We start from the raw sequence: 22,891 nt of genomic DNA, 5'->3' as shown, positions 1-22,891 counted from the left end.
TATGTTTATGTAGGAGTATTTTGTTCATTAAAAAGAGGGCAACAAACATAACCTACTATTTGGTTGATCCCACTTTTATAATTATGTGGCCAACTGCTGTGTGTTTTTGCTGAAATATATAGTGTGAAACTTCCTACAGATCTGTTCATTTCTGTGAAGAAAGCCAGAGTAGGAAAATGGTGTCTTAACAGTATGCTTTTATCTAATAAAAGCTTGAATTACCATGTCACAAAATCTTTGTGATAGGCAATGGTACAGAATATCTGAGCATCTCCCCCCAACATTAATATACAATTTATGAAATTGAGAGCGTTTTAATTACAGAATACAAATTTAAAAACTAACTGTAAAAAGTATACTGTATTTAATAAGTCTTACTAGAAAAACATCCCATTCTCTTCAGTTTCCTTTCAAAAAGAATCCAGTTTAGTTTACAATCCTGCTCCCGTGTTCAGTATTGGGAGTATATCGGAGTTTGCAGCACGGAGAATAGTTTGATTAGTTCTACCAATAATTTTCTCTTCTGTCTCACTCTCTCTCAAATGTAGAAAGTCCAGTTTTGACTGGTCAACGGCCATAGGCCATGAAGCGAGGGAATGAAGGTGCAATTTGCACTTGGTTGTTTATCATAAGCCATGCAGTGTAAAGTCTAGGAATTAAAAAAAGTCAAAACTGAAGTGGAATTTAAGGGTGTGGGGTGGGGGATTGGGCTGTAATAGCCGTGGGTTTTAAGAAGTAACATCTGGCCGTTGACAGGGTGGCGAAACGCTTGGTGTGTGTTCCCTTGCTGCTCTGTGGCCGCGCACACCTGACCTGACTCCATGACATAGCTGCTCTGGGTGTGGCGCTGAGCTCTGCTCCAACTCTTCCTAGTTCTGCGCTGCCCTCCCTGTTGTCGCCGCTGTTCACCCGGCGCCCACCTCACAGTCTGATCAGCGTCTCGCTGCCCGAACTCGGGGAGGAAAAAAAAGGGAGTGGGGTCTGCCCGATTTGCTTGCCTGCTCCGCATTTCCGACCGCCGCCTTTGGTGCGGCCACTTTACTCGGAAGCGCTTGCAACCACCCCCTCCCTCGTCAGCTCACTCGGCTGCTAAACTAGTGTCGGAAGAGGAGGAAATCGGCGGCGAGGAGTTCATCGGAGCACTTGGAAAGGGGCGGGCAGCCTAAAACTTGAACCAAGTAAGTGCTGCTGAGGTGAGGGAGGGGAGTTGGCGCCGCCGGGTCGAGCCGGGCCGGGCCGGGCCGGAGGCTCGCGCGTCGCCGCGACCAACGGAAAGTTCCGTTTGGAACTCTTTGGAAGTTTAAATGGCCGCCCAGCGGCTCGGGACGCCTCGAGCCCCGCTCTTCGGGATTTGGTTTCAATGAGCTGGAGAGTTTCCTTTTTGCGGTCGGGCAGCTGCACAGATTTTAACTTCTCTTCCGCCCGCGGTTTTGCGAGGAACCCGACGACTCCGGGCCCCCCCGGCTGCCAACGTTAGGCCGCGTCTTCCTTGTTATTGTTGTCGGGACACCGGAGACGGAGGGGGTCGGGCCTGTCCCTTTCCTCGGAAGGCAACGCCCGCGATCCGGCTGCTTTCGGCCCCTACGCACGTAATCCGAACACAAATCTAAAGTCTCTTCCACCCTTCCGTTCCAGAACTATTAATTTAAAGTATTTCTGGAATGTCTAAATGGCTAGTTAGCGCAGTGATTAAAAATAGTTTTTCTTCAAAAAAGTTTTGCTGTAGACTTTTGAGCCTCTTTCAGGGGAAAGAAATCAGTTCGAAAACAATCTACTCCGCAAATACGGCTTTATGTCGTGATAACTGAAAGTTGGGAGAAGTATGGTGAACTATTTTCTCATTGTTGTGAACCTGTGGGGTCGCATTGTTTGTACTCAGTTACGTGTGCTACCACCTCATTTACTCCCGGGATTGAAGCTTCCTGAAACTGACGTCCATTGTAAAAAAAAAGTTCATGATGTTTTGGGAAATCAGTTAAATGCCTAATTTATAATTTTGGCAACGTGCGAGAAGAAATATTTTGAAGAATAGCTGTAGAAGGAGATAAATTTACAATTTCACTAGGTTCTATTGGCATTTAAAATCTTAAACATTTTTGAATCTTAAACATTATAACCTGCGTGGATCGTCAAAATTGTACGGCAGACTCCAGTTGCTTGAAAATATAGGAACAAAAGTCATTGTTTGTGCAGGTAATAATCAACCAGTAGAGGTGGATTCTATGCTATTAGCAAACTATAAGGAATGCTTAGCTTGGGGAGTATTTGTGGGTAGTTATATTTCTAAATCTCCCTGTACATTGGTATATTTGTTATTTCAAATGTTTTAATGCTGTTTGGTTTGTCTAAGGGTGGGTGATGAAGTTTCATTCAACAAAATGGACATGACTTGGTAGTAATATAATACCTAGTTGGTGGTCGTTTCGATGTTCACCCCACCCTTTACTGGAGACAGGTGTATTTAGGCTGTCTGGAGGCCTGGAATTTTGTCTGATGAAATTTTTTTTAGCCTCCTCCCCCGCCTCACTCCCTCACTAATCTGGTGATGTAATGGGCCATATGCTACTTTTGAAACAAGCAAGCAGTATGGGTGTGTCCAATCCAAGCACAAAATGTTCAGGGAAACATGATGCATACATGGATCTAAACCTTTATTTACAACTGCTTAAAACGGAGCAAGAGTACAAGAGTTCTGGTCATTGTATGATGGAAATAAAGCATTCAAAAATGCCTTGGAGACTAATGAGATTAAGTAGTTTGAAAGTTTTAATTTTGAGGCATGGGGCCAAAGTTTGATTTGTTGCCCTTTGAAACGAGTTGAGGTGAGATTTAATCAAAACAAGAATATAAGGATTTGGTAAGGTAAGCAAAAAGGTAGATATCAGACAAAAACAATATCAGAAATATTTGAATACATTCAGCAGCTGACTGGGGGGTGCTTGATCTGACTATTGGAAAAGATTTTCTCAAATGCTGCCCTTCAATACATTGCCAGCATTTTGTATTTTATTTCAGATTTCCAGCATCTAATGTTTTTATTATTATTTACGAGATTTAAGATGATTAGTAGAAGGGAGAAAAGGAAAAAATTAATTCATCCAAAAACTAATGGGAGCTCAAAACTTAATACTTGAAAATATGGCAGAGGCAGAAACCTACCACTTGTTCTCAGAAACATTCCAAATCATAAGTGGATGGGGGAGTAGTTGAACTAGATTAGCTTTTCCCAGCATTGAAATACATGGCCTATTCTTGTTCCGTAAGTTTATTTTTGTGGGCTATATTTTATCATTTAATCAATAAAGGGGATAATAAATGTCTACAATTGGTTACTCATTAATGTTTGTGGTATATTCTCTACATATATTGTTCCTTGTGTATTTGGTCAATATCTATATTTCAAGTACTTAATTGTCCTGTAACTTTGAAGGCAGTTATGAAAAGAAATTCTTCTATATTGGTAACACATAAAATTACAGAATATTAATTTCTGTTCAAGATGGCACTGAGCTGCAGTCTCTGTCGCTGCCATGGCTGAGACTTTATTTTTGGGTTCATTGGTATGATTTTGGGGACAGAGGTAGATGTTAGGGGTCAGGGTAAGGATTAGGAACAGATATTTGGGGGGAAGTTAGTGATCAAGGACTCTGGTCCACGGATGAAAGCCACTAAGGATGAGGCCTGTAGGACGACGAGTCAGTGAGCCCAGAATTTGAGGCATGATATTCAGGGTCCCATCGCCAGAGTCCTGGGTCCATACTGAAGATTGAAGAGTAAAGACTGAAGTCTGCTATTTAGGAAGCTAAGGTCCGATGGCAGAAGCCCTGGGTCTGCGGGGTTGCAAATCCAATACTGAAGTTGGTGGTCTGATGTCTGGGAGTCCTGGGGTTAGCAACCTGGCTGTCTGTGGGAGAGAGGAAGGAAGCTTGTTTTACTGTTGCTTGTTCTACTGAACAAGGTGGGCATGTTAAGTTAGCGCCAAATTGTGTGCCGATACTTGTGGGCTACTCCCAGCACATTCTTGAGTTGTATTTGTTGGTAATTCAAAGGACATATTACACTGTATGTTTCAATGTGCATGTGATAAATATATAAATGAATATGAATAAGAGAAGTTATTTCTTTATAAATAAAATATGGCACATTTAGTGATTTAAAAAAAATGTTGGTTTTTTTTTGCATCAAGAGTTTGTTACATTAAATCTTGCCATTTATTGGTGGGTAAATTTGAGAAAGAGCCTGGATGTACAAGTCATAGAGTAGGCCGAGCTGGTCCATGCTGACCAATTTAGTCCCATTTGCCATGAATTTGGCGTACAATTTTCTAAACTTTTTCTTGTACCTGTTGAACTGTCTTAGACCGTAAAACATATGAGCAGAATTGATCCAATTGACCCATCGAGTCTACTCCATTAATTATTATCCCTCTCAACCACAATTTCCCTGCTTTCTCCTCATACCTTTGACTCTCATACTAATCAAGAATCTATCAGCCTCTGCTTTAAATAGACCAGTGACTTGGCTGCCATGGCCATTTGTGGCAATGAATTCCACAGATTCATCATCCTCTGACTAAAAATTCCTCCTCAATTCTGTTATAAAGGAATGTTCTTCTATTCTGAGGCTGTGTCCTATGGTCCTTAACTCACCTTTTACGGGAAACATCCTCTCTACATCGACTCTATTCAAACCTTTCAATATTCAATAGATTTCGATTTCCACTCCTCCCCCCCCCCTTTCTTCTAAACATCAGCAAGTATAGGCCCACAGCCATCAAATGCTCCTCATACATTAACCCCCTCATTCCTGCAATCTCTTCTGGAAGCTCTCTGATGCCAGCATATCCTTTCTTAGATAAGGGGCCCAAAACTGCTCTCAGTACAGTGCAGCCTGATCAATGCCGTATAAAGCCTCAGCATTACATCCTTGTTTTTGTATTCTAGTCTTGAAATTAATGCTAAGATTGTATTTTACTTCCTTACCACTTACTCAATCTGCAACTTAACCCTTAGGGAATCCTGCATGAGGAATTCCAAGTCCCTCAGCACCTGTGATTTTTGAATTTTCTCCCATTTGCAAAATAATCCACACCTTTATTCCTTCTACCAAAGAGCATGACCATGTACCTCCCTACACTATATTATATCTGCTGCTGCTTTGCTCATTCTTCAAATCTGTTTAAGTCCTTCTGCAGACACCATGCATTCTCAACACTACCTGCCCTTTCCCCTACCTTCAGATCATCTGCAAACTTGGCCACAAAGCTATCAATTCCTTTATCCATCATTGACATACAACTTGAAAAGAGGTGGTCCCAACACAGACTCCTGCAGCACACCACTAATCACCGACAGACAACCAGAAAAGGGCCCATTTATTTCCACTCTTTGCCTACTACCAGTCAGCCAAAGTTCTAGTGCCTTTGCCATAATATCATGGGCTCTTATTTTGTTAAGCAGCCTCCAGTAGAACATCTTTTCAAAGGCCTTCTGAAAATTCAAATAAGCAACATCCACTGACTCTCCTTTGTCTATCCTGCCTGTAATATTCTCAAAGAATTCCAACAGTTTTGTCAGGCATGATTTCACCTATAGAAAACCATGCTGACTTTGGCCTATTTTATCAAGTACCCCAAAACTTTGTCAGGTCTCGGCCTGAAACGTCGACTGTACCTCTTCCTAGAGATGCTGCCTGGCCTGCTGCGTTCACCAGCAATTTTGATGTGTGTTGCTTGAATTTCCAGCATCTGCAGAATTCCTCGTGTTTGTGTTAGATTGCACATTGCCTTTGTGCACCGACTCTTCCGATGCCTTTCTGAAGCAGACAGTAGTACGATCGACCAAGTCCAGCTCCTTCAGTTTCTCTGCCAATGAGCAATTTGCTGATGGGGTATACCTGTAGTACTGAACTTAAAGTCCAGCACGGTCTTACGATCACTAAAAATATGTTTAAAAAAAATACAATAGTACATTTTGGTTGGTCCCTGCAACTAAGTGTGCTGCCAAAAAACTACTACCTGACTATTGCTTCTTCAGCATCTTTTTCTAGTGGTTAGATATTCACTCTTGCATCTCTTTTAGTCTTTATATATCTGAGAAAAACTTTCTGTGAACTTGCCTTCATATTTCATCATTTCTCTCCTTGTTGCATTTGCAGTTGCCTGTGTATTAATTTCCATAGATGCTGCTTGACCTGCTGAGTTCCTCCAGCATTTTGTGTGTGTTGCTCTGGGTTTCTAGCATCCTCCCTTTACAATGCCATTCCTTTGGGATGAACTGATCCTTCACCTTCCCATTACTCCCAGAAACTCCAGCCATTGCTGTTCTGCTGTAATCCTTGCTAGTGTCTCCTCCCCTTCAAATTTGGCCAGGTACTCTCTCATGCCTCTAATTCCCTTTACTCCAGTTTAATACTGATACATCTGATTTTAGCTTTTCCCTCTCAAACTGCAGAATGAATTCTATCATATTATGGTGACTGCATCCTCAGGATTTCTTTACTTTAAGCTTGCTCCCTAATCAAATTTGGTTCATTATGACAGCACTCAATCCAGAATAGCCTTTTCCCTAGTGGAGCTCAACCACAGGCTGCTCAAAAAGCCAGCTCGTAGGCATACTTCAAATTCCTTCTCTTGGGATCCAGCATCAATGTGATTTTTTTTCCAATCTACCAGCATACTGAAATCCCCCATGACCATTGTTTTGTTGCCGTTTATACATGCCTTTTATATCTCCCATTATCATTTGTACCCCACATCCTGGCTACTGTTCAGAGGCCTGTTTATAACTCCCATCGGGATCTTTTTTACCTGTGCATTTTCTTCACTCTACCCACAAGGATTATGCATCTTCTGATTCTATGTCACTTTCTAATGATTTGATTTAAATTTTTTGCCAACAGAGCCTCCTATTTACCTTTCTATTACTGACTTTGTTGTTACCTCACTTGACCTCCCATCTTTTTTCCAGTCCTGATGAAGGGTCTTAGCTTGAAACATCAACTGTTTATTCTTATTTTTTGTGGATGCTGCCTGGCTACCTGAGTTGCTGCAGTATTTTGGGTGTGTTGCGTAGGTTAGAATAAATGTTGCTTGGTTGCAGAGTGCATGGGAGAGACATAATCATGGCTTTCAGAAGCTGTTAAGCATTGCCATAAGCCCCTTTTCCTGCCCTTTCAATCTATCATCAATGCAAAGGTTTGGTAGATTATGTTAGTGAAATTGATGCTATCTAATTGGCTGTTGTGCTATTTCTCAACCACTTTGTTCCCACCAAACTGCTGATTTTACAGCATCCCTCTGAGGCACAATAGTAGTTCAGGTTAAAAACAGTTCCCTCTTTTTCCAGGCATTGTAATCAAGTTTGCAAAGTCACAGTTGTCATCTTTGTTGGGAGATTATTGGGAAATTATTCTTAGTCCATTTACCTTGTAAACTACCATTCACATTCGTCTTGTGCTGTTAAACTTGATCCTGTCTTGAATTTGTCCCAGTTTATCCCTTAATCCTATATCTTGATCTCTAATTTTCTATTATATTGAAAGTCATAGTGAATTATATGACACAGTCTCAGACTGTAATGGAATCATATTTTCCAAAATTGACCTCTATTAAACTCTTGGTTGTTACTTTATTATTTTTCATTGCCATTTTTCCTTTTTTAGGTTAATGGAAATGTTGTTGCATAGTTCCACATTACTCATTCAGTCGTAATTGGTATGTTCAATAATAGGTTTACTTTGTGCCCCTGTTTATCTTGTCTTTAAGACATGAAAGATTGCCAACACTATAGTCTGGAGTTCCAGATAAAATAATACTTAGCTCTACCTTCCCACTTACTGGTAATGATGGATTTCTTTTCCAATGTCTAATCTTACGGTTTGTAATTTCCTTTGTTTAAATTGGGGAGCATGCCTTATGAGAATAGGTTGAGTAAAATGGGTCTTTTTTCCTTGGAGCGACGGATGTTGAGAGGTGACCTGATAGGGGTGTACAAGATGATGAAAGGCATTGATTGTGTGGATAGTCAGAGGCTTTTCCCCAGGGCTGAAATGGCTAGCAGGAGAGGGCATAGTTTTAAGGTGCTTGGAAGTAGGTACAGAAGAGATGTCAGGGGTAAGTTTTTTACTCAGAGAGTGGTGAATGTGTGGAATGGGCTGCCGGTGGTGCTGGTGGAGGCGGATACGATAGGGTCTTTTAAGAGACTCCTGGATCGGTACATGGAGCTGAGAAAAATAGAGGGCTATGTAATTTCTAGGTAATTTCTAAGGTAAGGACATGTTCGGCACAGCTTTGTGGGCCGAAGGGCCTGTATTGTGCTGTAGGTTTTCTACGTTTCTTCTATGTTTCTAAATGTTGGTAGAATGGAAAATTTAAGCCTTGTGCTGCAAACACTGCTTAATATTCATTAAGCGTGTTTTTTTTATCTTAGCTACTGTAGATCTTTCACAGCCTCACAGCTGTCTTTCTGTCCATTTTGTAACCGATTTGTCCATTTTCACCTTTATTATATTCTTTTGTTGAACTCTCACCTGTGCTTTTGTCAGTTTTGAAAAGGACAACTCCAGTATTCCCTTGGTTTCCTGACATACCCTTTATCAGGTGTTGAGTTCAATCATCAGCACAGTTTTGCAAACTGTTATTAGGTGGACCTATCCAAAAGCAGTATTGGAAGAAAGGAAGGCTGGAGGTCTCCAGGGGTAGAAATGAGGAAATGGGAAGAAAACCTTTCCCTTTTTGTGTTTGAGTAGGGAAGAGTGAAATTAGTCGATGACAGAGCTTCTTGGCTGGTAATAGAAGACTGGGTTGAAGAAGAATGCTGTGATCAGCATTAATGGCTGCAGATAACAAGAATTATGAAGAGGAATAGCTGTGGTTAGATCTTTGTGGTGTCATAGCTGATATAGAAGCCTTCAAAGGCTTTAATATAGAAGCGACACAGTGACCTTGGTAAAAGACCATTGGAAATGGTTATGTTTGCCATGTAGGTTTGTTGGTACTTTTTTTTTTGGCAATATCTCTAATCAGTTGACCTTACAGTTACATGCATCCATTTGTTCAGCATTTTTTGGCAGGGCTATCGACTTACTTTTTCTTATATTCCATAATTGGGATGTTTTTAAAAAAGGAATTTAAGTGCCGTTATCCAGAATATTTGTTGGTACTTCAGAGAAAAATGCAACTGTAGAATGCTAAAATTAAATATCATAATATTGTGCAACTTCAGATATTTTTAAATATTCATGTGGCTTGTCTAGCCTAGTTATATTTGCTTTACTGCAGATTTGATCATCAGTAAAACTGATGATTTGCTATCTGATTGCTGAGCCATTAGGATTTCTAAACATCTGATTCCTCTTTCCTCCTGCTACCTCTAAACTCATTGGGTTCCCTGAAAAATGTTGTTATACCACTGTCTAACATATAAAAGAAAAGTGAATTAAAAGTTTAGAGGATGCTGGATCATCAGAGTTGCACTGTATTTAGCAAATTGCTAGAGAGTATAAAGTGCATAATTAATCTTAAACTTATATTGCCATCTTTTTGCTCTGTGCTACTCATTTTATATTAGTCTCCAAAAATATTACTGTTTGTTTTTGCACCTTTGCAGTTGTGCCATTGTTCTTGTGGTATGAATACACAGTTAATTTCTAATCGAAAACATTACTTTGTTTCATTATAGCAGAGGTCCCCAACCTTTTTTGGACTGCAGACTGGTTTAATGGGGGGGGGGGGTGCTGTTCAGGTCGGGTTGCCAACTTTCTCACTCCCAAATAAGGGACACAAGTAGCAGTCAAATACAAGACACTTGTGTTTACCCCGAGAAAGACTACCATGACCATGAAGACTTGCGTGGGCACCTGTGTGCGCATGCGTGTACATGCTGGTTTTTTTTCTACAAATCGGTTTTGGCTTAATCTTCCTGATTCTGTTAAGTGAAACTACACTGTACATATATTATTTCTACTTTATATAGGCTGTGTATTTATCATATCATATTCTTGCTTTTACTATATGTTAGTGTTATTTTAGGTTTTATGTGTTATTTGGTATGATTTGGTAGGTTATTTTTTGGGTCTGGGAGCGCTGAAAAATTTTTCCCGTATAAATTAATGGTAATTGCTTCTTCGCCTTACGCCATTTCCGCTTACGAACGGTTTCATAGGAACGCTCTACCTTAACGGGGGAAATACGGGACATATGGGACAAACCAATTTAGCCCAATATACAGGATGTCCCGGCTAATACGGGACTGTTGACAACCCTATGTTCAAGTGTGTGACAGGGAATGAGGAAAGGTGCAGCTGACTCATATCGTTTCATATCACCAAATCATATTGTTTCCTCGCGGCCTGGTGGTTGGGGACCACTGCATTATAGCTTTGACTGATTCCTTCAAGTTTTAAGTTTTACATGTTAACTTTTGATCTGACAGGCAAGGAAGCATGACAACTATAAACACTCAGAATATTAGTTTCAAATGGGATCCGAAAAATCTGGAAATAAGGACACTGGCAGTGGAGCGTTTATTAGAACCATTGGTCACACAGGTAAGTGACTCTGGAAAGGATAAGTAAATCTTTAAATTCGTTATCTAACTGGGTAAGGGGGGAGTTTGGTTATGGAAATTGAAATGGTATGTTAAAATTATGCTAACCATCTGGCATTTGTTACTCTCCATGCCTTGTGGTGCATTGGGTGGCAACCTTACTGTTTCTTTAGCATTTGTCTGTTTATTACGAGGCCCAATTGCTAGCTCGAAGCGCAATCTAGCATGCATGGAAAGCGTGTATTGGAGCCTGTAGGATTTAAACTCGAGACCACTTGCCTCGAAGTCAAGTGCAGCAGTGGTTATTCTAAAGGTTTTGGCTTGTAGATTTTCCTTTGCTGATATCACATAAAGAAGTTGGGAATCTTTCATTTCGTGAATTCATTCAACCCTTTTAAATTTGAATTTGCTGTTCCTATGTGCTGGCTTTTTTGCATGACATCTCTTTGCTGTAGCCATACATTGCCATTTGCTGCTACAACTCAGACTTCTTAAAGATATCATCACCCTTTAGCATCAATTCTATATGAATGTGAGTTCTGTCAAAAGATCTTTCAATATTTGTCAAGGTCTTTTACTTTCACTTTTCAGGTGACTACCTTGGTTAATACAAGCAATAGGGGACCATCTAACAAAAAGAAAGGGCGTTCTAAGAAAGCACATGTTTTGGCTGCCTCTGTGGAACAGGCCACACAGAACTTCCTCGAGAAGGGTGAGAAAATTGCTCATGAGAGCCAATACCTGAAGGAAGAACTGACTGCAGCTGTGGAAGATGTACGCAAGCAAGGTATGTGTAACTAGCTTATACAAGAAAAATGTAGTTTGGGCATATTACCTGGACAGTATGAAACCACCTTAGCCAAGCCTCATTTCTGTAACACTAGCACTGTATTCTTCCAGTTTCTACAATCCTATTAGTACATAGTACTCAGTTGGGTTGAGGAAAAAAATCCACTTAGTACATTGCCTGAACAGCTTAAATTTCTATATTACTATTCTTTACCTCTTATGATCCTTCTCCGAGGATTGTCATCTTGTTGTGGAGGAGAGACTTGTAAGTTCCCGGGCTCCCGAGAGTGATGCCGCCAGGGCATTAGCTTCTGCTAAGATCACCTATTGCAGTAAGTCAATGGGGATGTTCCTGACAAAGAGCAATCCAACCATGACCCCAAAGTTGGAGCTGGTGGGATATCATAACAGCAGTGAAGGCAGAGGAATGCTTCAGCAGTGAATGCTTCTCCAGTCATCCTGCACTTCACGCCACTCGACTCTAACCTTGATCTGCCAAGGCTGCCCATGCATCAGCCTCCCCAATTAAACAAAGTCATGCATAGGTGTTCTCCATTAAGGGAATCCACCCTAACATCTTTGATTAAGTCCTGTGGCGACCAGCAAGTGGCAAAGGGGGCAGAATTGTGAGATCTGGAAGCCCCAAGTTACCAGCTGGGATATTGGGCAATGGGTGTTTGATTCATTTGCTGGGCTCTTACACTGAGGCAGAAAGAGCACTTCAGCAGCTGCACCCACGACTGAGCAGCCTATGTAGGGACCACTCTGTTCACCCTACTCGGGGAAGGGGCTGAAAAAGAAACGTGACCTTTGGAGGCTGGAATGTGCATACTCTGATAGATAGTACAACCAGTGATCAACCAGAGAGGAAAACTGTGATCATTGCCAGAGAACTGAGGGAATGCCAGATTGACCTAACTGTTCATTTTGAAACACATCTGGCAGATGAAGGGCAACTGAGGAGGGAGAAAGATTGGTTACACCTTCTCCTGGAAAATGAAAGGCAGCTGATGAGCCCAGGATCCATGGTGTTGGGTTTGTAATAAAGAACTAGCTTATCAGTCAACTTTCTGAACTGCCCATGGTGATCAGTGAAAGTCTCATGATGATCAGTTTGGTGCTTGCCAATAACCAGATTGTAACTGTTGTGAGTGCTTATACATCAACTCTGGACTCAACGTGAGCATGAAAAAGTGCCCTTCTATGCTTGTCTATACATGACTGTCGAACGTTTGACAAAGGCATTTGATACAGTAGACCAGCAAGTTCTCTGGTGTATACTATCAAAATATGGTTGCCGTGACCTGTACTTAGGAATACAGGGGCTACTGCATGATGGTAGGCCAGCCATAGTACTCAGCAATAGTGGTACTGAATCAGAGTCCTTCACAGTCAAGATGGGAGCCAAACAGGGCTGCATCATTGCACCTACTTTTTTTGCCATCTCTATTGCCGCTGTCCTTCACCACATTGGCCAAGACCTGCCACAGGGAATCCCAGTAGAATGGTCAACAGGCTCTTCAACCTCAACTGATTGAAGGCCAAGAACAAGGTCAGCAACACCACTATCATGGAGCTTCAGTATGTTGATCATAACACCATCATAGCAAACTCTGAAGAAGACCTTCAATATATCCTTTGCCAATGTATATAGAGCCCTCGATCTTGTTTTCAATATAAAAATGACATCGATCCTATTTCAGTCACAACCCAACCAGCCATTTATCCAGCTTTCCATAAATGTTGATGTTATCTCCCTTGAAAATATAGACCACTTTCCCTACATTGGCAGCATTCTCTCCTCAAAAGCAAATACCAAAGGTTTCAAAGGTACATTTAATGTCAGAGAAGTATATAGAATATACATCCTGAAATGCTTTTTCTTCACAACCATCCACAAAAACAGAAGTACCTCAAAGAATGAAGGACAGTTAAATGTTAGAAACCCAATTCTCCCCCCCCCCCCCCAGCTCCCCCTACCGGGTGTCAGCGGTAGCAAGCAACAGTCCCTCCTCCTCCCACCAGCAAAAACAAAAGCATTGACACCCGCCACCGAGTACGCAAGCGTGAGCAAAGCAACAGCAAAGAAACAGACTTGCAGTTACCCCAAAGACTTCGCGTTTCACCCGGTATTCGACATACCACAGGCTCTCTCTCCCCCTAATAAAGAAGAAAGAGGTATCTCTGTTTTCACAGTGAGCAGGGAGGCATAACAAACAACTCACTGGTTTACGATGTTGAAAGTTTGCCATGTTGCTTTTTTCAAGCTCTGTGCCCAAAGATCATGTGATTTTTGGACACACAGCCGGAGATAGCGACTCGAGGATCAACCACTGCCTAGATAGTGCTAGTGGTGCCTATGCAAGATTAATGAAAAGAGTCTTTGAAAATGCGAACTATAGGTCCAAACAAAACTTTTGGTCTATAGAACAATTGTTTTTCCTATATTACCCTGTGGAGCTGAATCATGAACCGCATAGAGTCGTGTCATGAAAGCTCTAGAATAATACCACTAAAGAACCTTACGAAATATTTTGAAGATAGGTGGATGGACAGATGCTCTAACACCATCTTACTGGAGGATGCCAACATGAACAGCATTTTTACTATGATAAAGCAACACCAAGGTCATGTCATTCAGATGCCTAACTCTTGTCTCCCCAAATGGATCCCTTACTCTCAATGCAGGAAGATCAGTAACCCCCTGGTGGGCTAATGAAATGCTTCAAAGATAGCATCAAAATCAGGGAGTGAACAACCAGGGAACCCAATACTAATGACAGCCACCGCTTGTGCATATCCACAGTGCACCAGAATATGTCGATCCAGATCAGCCAATGCAACCACCTGTCAATCCATCATTAGGCAACCCCTTAGGAGAGCATCTTACTTGGTTTGAGTGATCGATACCATATAATTGGTGAGATGGCCAGAATTCCAATCAAAAGTAGGTTGTCTGTGCTTTATTCTGACTTGGTACTGTGGGCTCTTACAGCTCCTGGTTACTTGTTGCTCAGGTTGAATCCGCTTGTAAATAGATTGCCCTGAATTATAGCAAGGTCAAAGTATGATTTATTATCAGAGTGCACACATGTCACCATATGCAACCCTGAGATTCTTTATCTGTGGGCATACTCAGCAAATCTATAGAACAGTAACTGTAAACAGGACCAATGGACAACAAACTATGCAAAATTAGATGTTAGTAAATAGCAATAAATAATGAGCATGAAATAATAAGATAGTCCTTAAAAGAGTATAGTTATCCCCTTTTGTTCAAAAGTCTGATGGCTGAGGGGCAGTAAGTAGAGGTGCTGTCCTGTTTTCTTTGCAATTATATTTTTATGATGGATCCAGGGTAGGTTCTCTGAGATAGTCGCACCTGGCATATTAAATTATTGACGCTCTCCACCCCTGATGATTACTGGCTCATGGACCTCTGGTTTCCATCTCCTGAAGTCTGTAATCAGTTCCTTGGTCATATTGAGTGAGAAATTGTTATTATTACATCACTCAGCCAAATTTTCAATCTCCCTACTGTATACTGATTCATCACCACCTTTGATGTAGCTCAACAGTGGTGTTATCAGCAAATTTGTATATAGTGTTGGAGCTGTACTTAGCCACTCAGTCATAGGGGTAAAGTGAGTAGAGCAGGGGCTAAGTACACATCCCTGTGGTGCTCCTGTGCTGATAGAGATTGTGGAGGAGCTGTTTTTGCCAATCCGGACAGACTGGGGTCCACAGGTGAGGAAATTCAGGATCCAATTGCACAAGGGGATATTGAGGCCCAGGTCTTGGAGTTTACTGGTGAGTTTTGAAGGGATGATGGTGAGGGGGTTTACTGGTAAGTTTTGAGGGGATAATGCTGAGCTGTAATCGATAAAGAGCATCCTGATGTATGCATCTTTGCTGTCTAGATGTTTTGTGAAGAGCCAACGAGATAGTATCTGCTGTAGACCTGTTGCTTCAGTAGGCAAATTAGAGTGGATCCAAGTTGCCATTCAGACAGGAGCTGATATGTTTCAACACCAGCCTCTCAAAACACTTCATCACTGTGGATGTAAGTGCCACTGGGTGGTAGTTATTTAGACAGGTTACCATGCTCTTCTTGGGCACCTGTACTATTGAAGTAGATGGGTACCTCACAGTGCTAGAGCGAGTGGTTGAAGTTGTCTGAATACACCAGTCAACTTGTCAGCACAGGTACTCTGTCCGGACCAGATGCTTTCCCTAGATTCACTCTTGAAGGCAGCCTGCATGTCATCTTTAGGTACTGAGACCAAAGTATCATCGGGAGATATGGGGATGCACATTGGTTCCTCCCTGTGCTGATGACCAAAGGGAGCATGGAAGGCATTGATCTCATATGGAAGTGAAGCTCTGCTGTTCCCTCTGTTGCCAGATTTAACTGTGTGGGATTCAAACCCTGCCACAGCTGTCGAGTATCTCTTGATTCCATTCTAGTCTGGAATCTCCACTTCACCTGTGAGATGGTTTTCCAGAGATCATACCTGCACCTCTTGTAGCATTCTTCATCTCCAGACTTGAATTCCTCTGGTCTGGCTCTCAGTAGGTTCCAGAGTCCATTGCTTATTCAGGGCTTCTTATTGGGGAAACCATGAACGACTTTGTGGGGACGCACTTATCCACAGCTGTTTTGTTAAAGTCTGTAACAGCCCTGGTTTAGTCATTCAGATCCTCAGATGTGTTATTGAACACAGCCCAGTCCACTGACTGAAGACAATCTTCCTCTTAGTTGCCTTGATCTCTGGAGCCTTGCTTTTTAGGTTCTGTCTGTATGCAGGTAGTGGGGGTGCAGTCAAATGTTCCGACTTGCCAAAATGTGGTTTTGGGAAGAAACAATAGGCATTTCTTATCGTCGTGTAGCAGTGGTCTTGTGTGGTGGGACCTCTGGTGCAACAGGTTACATGCTGGTGATAATTGTGTAGGGATTTTTTCAAACAGGCCAGGTTAAAGTGTTGATTATAATTTGAAATGCATTGGTATGGGCTTTTTCTTGTTTACAGACAGCATGGTGCAGTTTTACGAGCGCTTGCTTAGAATTGGCCACTGGTGGTATGTAAACTGATGTCAGGTTCATGGATGAGAACTCCTGAGGCAAATAGAATGGTCTACATCAGTTGCTCTGGGCAGATGGGGTTTGTTAACCACGAATGGTAGCTCCTCTAGGAGAGGGAAACCTCTGATTTCAAACCTCTGCTGCCTTGCGGCTATACCTGCTCACAGGAATGGCTTTGGCAGTAAATCCCAAGGAAAAATCCTAAGTCGGAGTTCCGAAGGCAGCTGACTGCTGTACCCAGCACCGGCACGGCATCTCCTGCAATGCTGCTGGCACCAAACTGTACTGACTTTCGTCTTTCCTTTGGACCTGTCATCAGCATGGAGGGGGGGTCCCACTGCATGGGCAACAGACAGATCTCCATATCAACTCTGCCCTGCCTTGCACCCAGCTTCGACCAGAGGCGCAGTACCCATGGTCAACCACAAGCGACGGAGGACACACACACACACACACACACACACACACACACACACACACACCAGTGATTCCCAAAGGGGATGGTGCTGCCCTCCAAGGGGGTGGTTACATGTCCCAAGGGGGTATTAGGGGAAAAAGAAGTTGGGTGGTGTTCAAGATTTTTTGGGGGAGGGGTAGGGGCTGGCCGTGAGTAGCACCCATTCTTGAGGCACGAGATCTGACTGACCGTGTCTACTCTCTGCTACGATAGGCATTCCACATTTGTTATAATTTTATATTTTAATTTAGCCCCGTTAATGATGTATAAATATGTATGGTACAATCTCTATGAGTCTTAAAGCGGTGAAGCCTTGAATTCTAATCCTGCTAAGAAACAGAAAGTGCGTTACATACCTGGAATGTGGTTTTGTTCTGTTCCCATCAGATCAGCGATGCCCAAGTGTCTTATTTGTAATACTGTACTGTTTAAGGAAGCCTTGAAACCATCAAGATTGCAGGAACACTTCAATAAAAGACATCCTGAAAAGGCCTCTTGTGGTATTTCTCAGTTCCAGAAGATGAAAGAAGCATTTGAAAAGCGATGCACATTTGGGTCATTTTCCGAAAAAGCTAAAAATGCCCTTGATAGTGGTCTCATTGCTTCTTATAACATTTCCAAAATGATAGCAAAGTGTGGAAAATCTCATACAGTTGGTGAAAGATTAACAATGCCTGCTGTATCAGAAGTGTTCACCACTGTTCTCAAAATGGATACCAGTATTTTAAAGTCAGTTCCCCTGAGTAATAACTGCAGCTCATTGTATTGATGAAATGCATGAAAACATTGAGTATCAACTATGCACAGAGCTACAAAAAAACAGAATTTGGTTTACAACTAGATAAGTCAACTGTGCATGACAACAAGGTACTTCTAATGATATATGCATGATTTATCAAAAATTGAAAAGATTATGAAGATACTCTCTTTTGTAAAAAGTTAAAAACAAATAATGGGGAATCAATCTATGACAAGCTGAAAATGAATATTGAGGATAAAAGTATTCCTATTAGGAACATGATTTCCTGTGCAACAATTGGAGCACTATATATAACAGGTTGCCATGTTGGTTTTGCAGCATTTATGAAAAAAGAAATTCCAAGTCTGTTTGCAATCCATTGTGTAATTCATTGTCAACATTGGGCAGCCAAAAAATCCTCAGCCAGTGACTCTTTTCAAGCATGACTCTTGTAATATCTGCTATCAACAAAATTAAAGTTCATCCATTAAATAGAATATTTTGCGAGTTATGCCAAGATAACGATGAAGAGTTTTAATGCTTGCTTCTCACATTGGTTGTCAAAAGGCTGCTGCTTAAAACATTTCTTTGATCTTTTTGACACAATTTTTGCTCAGTTGACGAACTTGGGAAATAAGATTGAATTTCTATGTGGAGTTGCGACACAACTGGCCGATATGTATGACAAAATGAACATTCTAAGTATGAAACTGAAGGGTGAGAATTTCAGTTTAATCCAGGCGAAAAGTGCAATGTCCACTTTTATCAGAAAATTGGAAATATGTAAGAAAACATTGGAAGACGAATGTTCTCACAATTTCCCTGCTGGAAAGTATAACACTCTCTTTTACAGATGATGATTTACAAGAGTACAGTTTATACCTGCAGTAACTGAACAAGGATTTTCAGAATCGATTCGAGGAATTGAACGATCTGGAAATTCTTTACTGGGTAATTAACCCATTTCTTTGCAAGGTGGAAGAACAGGAACACAGTTTACAAGCAGAAATTGTTGAAATTCAGAATGGTGAAGAAGCAAAAATGCTTTTCAAAAATGTTGGCTTTTGTGGTATGTGGCTGCATTGTCATGTGAAGTTTCCTGGTCTTTGGAGAAAAGCCAGACTGCTCTGCATTACATTTCCATCCTCCAATCTTGTTGAAAGAGGCTCAGTGCAGTGAACCACATACTCACATAAACAGCAGCTGTTTGGACATGTTACATGTGGGTCTTAAGGCTTTTGCTGTCCCAACTTAAACCAGGTATTTCAACTCTTGCTGAAAACCATCAAGCTTAAGGATCACATTGATACTGGAGCTGCTGTGCAGCATACAGGTACTGTGTAAGCTAGGTTTGAAGACAAATAAGAATTTAAAGTAGAATTATTTTTTTCATGTTACCATATGGTAGACATGTTTTTATATTGTGGGGGTGCAGGAAAGTATATTGTGCCTAAGAGGGATGTTGGCAAGTATGTAGGTGCTTTAGTGGGGTGTTGGCAAGCATGAAAGTGTTTGGGGGGAGGACATTGAGCTAAAAAAGGTTTGGAAACACTGGTCTACATTTAATGGTTAGTTCTATGTCAGGAGAACAAGAAGCCAACATAACCCTAATGTCTATGCACTGAGGAGAATTGACCAAAAAGCACACAATTTTACCATACCAGAGTTTGTGGTTTGATCTAAACATCAAGTCCTCGTAGCTCTACTGAAAATTGTAAAACCTTCTGATTATACCATGGCATCTGGTGTATCCGCATTTAACCATCGAATGTGAGATCTGAAGATCATTGTTGAGAGGAAATTTACATGCTGCAGATTGCAGCAGAAGTCATTCAAAAGGGGTATATTTAAGAGGAAAACGGGTACAATTTCCTGTAATCTGCTGAGTCGCCGATGTATGCTGGCACCATCTTGACATGTGACAACAAGGATTGGCAATAACAATTGTTCCCATAAAGAAGGGAAGGGGGGAATTGTGGGGCCAGAAACAAGAACAGTGACTAACAAGCAAATTCAGAGTTGCATGGGTACCCAGGAGACCTAGTGTAGGATTCCCTAAAAGTTAACGTACCTGTTGAGTTGGTATTAAGGAAGGCAAATGCAATGTTAATATTCATTTCAAGGGGGCTAGAATATAAAGGCAGGGATGTAATGCTGAGGCTTTGTAAGAAATTAGTCAGACCACACTTGGAATATGGTAAGTAGTTTAGGGTTCCTTTTCTAAGAAAGGATGTGCTGACATTGGAGAGGGCCCAGAGAAGGTTCACAAAAATAATCTTGGGAATGAAGGGGTTCACATATAGCACCTGATGGCTTTAGGCTTGTGCTTGCTAAAGAAAAATGAGGGACGATCTTACTGAAACCTATTTGAATATTGTAAGGCCTAGATAAAGTGGATATGGAAAAGATGATTCTTGTAGTGAGGGAGTCTAGGACCAGAGGGCAAGGACATCACTTTAAAACAGTTGAGTATTTCTTTAGCCAGAGGGTGGTGAAACTGGAATTCATTGTCACAGACTGCTGTGGAGCCCAAATCATTGGATATTTTTAAATTGGATTTTGGTAGGTTCTTCATTAGTACTTAGCAAAGGTTCTTGGGAGAAGGTGGGTGAATGGGGTTGAGGGGGATAATAATCGGCCATGATGGAATGGCAGTGCAGACACGAGAAGCCAAGTGGCCTAATTCTGCTCCTCTTTCTTATGGCTTAAGACAGTTGGACGATATGTGGTGAAGAACATGGCTGTTTCTGAAAGTCACTGGGTTCAAAAACCCTAACTGAAAAAGAATAAGTTGCAAGAGTAATCTTAATTGAAGCATAATGGTATAATGCTCAATTTGCACAATATATAAATGAGTCTAAAGCAATTTCAAGACTAAATATTTTGCCTCGTTACATGAATTATTTAATAAACTCACTAGCAGAGTTTCTGGTCATTGTTAAGGTATTCTAGCCAGGATACAGGGAGAATTTCCTCTTGTTTATGAAACAATTGTTTGCATTCATTAAATTAAACCAGACCCGGATTTAATGTCTGAGTCAAGACTGATTTTGCAAGTCTTTTCTGCTGCATAATAAGCAGATTATTTCAGGTGTACGGTTCCGTGGCAGAAATGGGCATAGGATCATTGTTAAGTTGAGCGAGTCTTTTTGCAGTAGGTTCTAATGTGTAAGTGATGTTATCTTACACCACTGTGAAAAGTGGGTGAGGATGTTTTCTGCTTTCCATAAAAGGCAAGATCAAGCTTGTGGAATTTGCAGCTGAGTCATTTCCTTACTGTGGAATTCTACTGACAAATAACCTTTCAGTGTCATTTTTAAAAACTTATTTTTTAATATTAAAGAACATATTTTGATACCATAATTTTTTCATTGTTTTTAAATATTGTGATTAAGTAGTTTTAAAAAAATATATTCCTTTATTGCACTGTATCCAGAGATATATTTAATAAAAATCATACTTTCTGAGAAAGATATCAGTTTGCATTTGTGTGGAAAGGAAAATATTCTTATTAAATATGGTGGAGTTAAAATATTCTTAATTATAGCCTTTCCTGTGTTTTTATCTTTGTGCTATTTTAACTTCCTCTTTCCACTCCACTCATAGTATGCAATATATGACGTTGAAATGAATTTATCAATGAAGTTGCATCTGAATCAGTGTATAAATATTACAACACAATGCTGGAGGAACTCGGCAAGCCAGCCAGCATTTATGGAGGGGAATAAACAGTCGACATTTCAGGCTGAGACCCTTTATCAGGACTGGGAAGGAAGGGAACAATAGCCAGGAAAAGACAGGAGGAGGGGGAAGCAGTAGAAACTGCTAGTTGATAGATGAGACCAGGTGAGGGAGAAGGTTGGTGTTGGGGGTGTGATGAAGTAAGAAGCTGGAAAGGGATAGATGGAAGAGGTAAAGGGCACAGCTGGTAGAAAATTTTTTCATAGCACTTGGATGAGTCAGCTATTGTATGACTACAGCAGTGATCATTTCCATTCCACTTGTTGCTGGTAGCTTCCTGCTGCATGCTGTGCTGTCTTTGTTTAGTTCCCTGCACTGTGTGATCTCAAAGCTAGTCACTGCTTCTAAATATCAGTAAATTCGATGGAATTAGTTTGTTAGCTAATTTTATAGAATTTAAAGAATTTAGTGCTTTGATTATTGTGCAAAGACTTTTAAAACACCAGGGCATTTATATTTATTTGGTGGGTACCTCCGGTCCAAACCTTAGTAATGTCTGCATATTTTATTACCTCTGGCAAGTTTATGCCTTTGTCCCTTGTGTTTGATAAGTACTTTGTGTGACTAAATGGGGGTAGTGGGGTGAGAGGAAGGAGTGGAGAGGAGAGAGTGAGCAGTTTTAAGTTCCTGGGTGTCAAAATCTCATTGAGAATCTAACCTGGTCCCAACATATCGATGCAGTTATAAAGAAGGCAAGACAGTGACTATACTTCATTAGGAGTTTGAAGAAATTTGGTATGTCAAAAAAGTACACTCAAAAACTGCTGTAGATGTACCACGGAAAGCATTCTGACAGGCTGCATCACTGTCTGGTATTGGTGGGGGGTGGGGAGGGCTACTGCAGAGGGTTGTAAATATAGTCGGCTCCATCTTAGGTACTAGCTTACAAAGTACCCAGGACATCTTCAGGGAGCGGTGTCTCAGAAAGGCAGCGTCCATTATTAAGGACCTCCAGCACCCAGGGCATGCCTTTTTCTCACTGTTACCATCAGGTGGGAGATGCAGAAGCCTGAAGGCACACACTCAGCTATTCAGAAATAGCTTCTTCCCCTCTGCCATCCAATCCCTAAATGGACATTTTTAATGTGTATTTCACTTTTTTAATATATATTTCTGTTTTTTGCACTATCTTAAATCTATTCAATATATGTATATTGTAATTGAGTTACTTTATTTATTATTATTTTGTTTATTTCTTTTATGTTATGTATTGCATTGAACTGCTGCTGCTAAGTTAACAAATTTCATGACAGATGCTGGTGATAATAAACTTTGATTCTGAGTTAGTTGAAGGTTCTGAAGGTGAAGAGTCAGATCATTCAGAGCATCGTAGTCGAAAGTATATAGTAGCAAAGAATTCAGGTCCACAGCAGTAGACTACAATTCAATGTAACTTAACTGTTTCGCCTCTAACGAGCTTTTGTTTAACCATTTTTGAATAAAATTCCTATAATTATACTTGATAAATGTATTTATAAGAACATGGGAGGAAGTAGTCAGTCAGTTCCTTATGCTTGATCCACCACTCAAACGTA

At 41.0% G+C, this 22,891-nt stretch overlaps 1 protein-coding gene across 3 annotated transcripts in view; it reads left to right on the top strand.

Moving 5' to 3' along the window:
• The first annotated feature begins 827 nt into the window (after positions 1-827).
• The window catches only part of ctnna1 (catenin (cadherin-associated protein), alpha 1), a 119,013-nt gene continuing 96,949 nt past the window's right edge, over positions 828-22,891 (top strand). Inside the window, exons 1-3 of one of the 3 annotated variants that reach the window (XM_072263675.1) lie at positions 828-1,178; positions 10,434-10,548; positions 11,139-11,334. In XM_072263675.1, coding sequence (XP_072119776.1) covers positions 10,444-10,548; positions 11,139-11,334 — 301 coding nt within the window. In that variant the 5' untranslated portion in view covers positions 828-1,178; positions 10,434-10,443. Of the gene's footprint in view, positions 1,179-1,198; positions 2,194-2,714; positions 2,863-10,433; positions 10,549-11,138; positions 11,335-22,891 lie in introns of those variants that run through there. The other 2 variants (XM_072263676.1, XM_072263677.1) reach the window with 2 other exon arrangements.

This window comes from Mobula birostris, chromosome 7, assembly GCF_030028105.1.
Source record: "Mobula birostris isolate sMobBir1 chromosome 7, sMobBir1.hap1, whole genome shotgun sequence".
NCBI lineage: Eukaryota > Metazoa > Chordata > Chondrichthyes > Myliobatiformes > Myliobatidae > Mobula > Mobula birostris.
The sequence above is the reverse complement of the archived record's forward strand: the minus strand, read 5'-3'. Positions and strand labels throughout refer to the sequence as shown.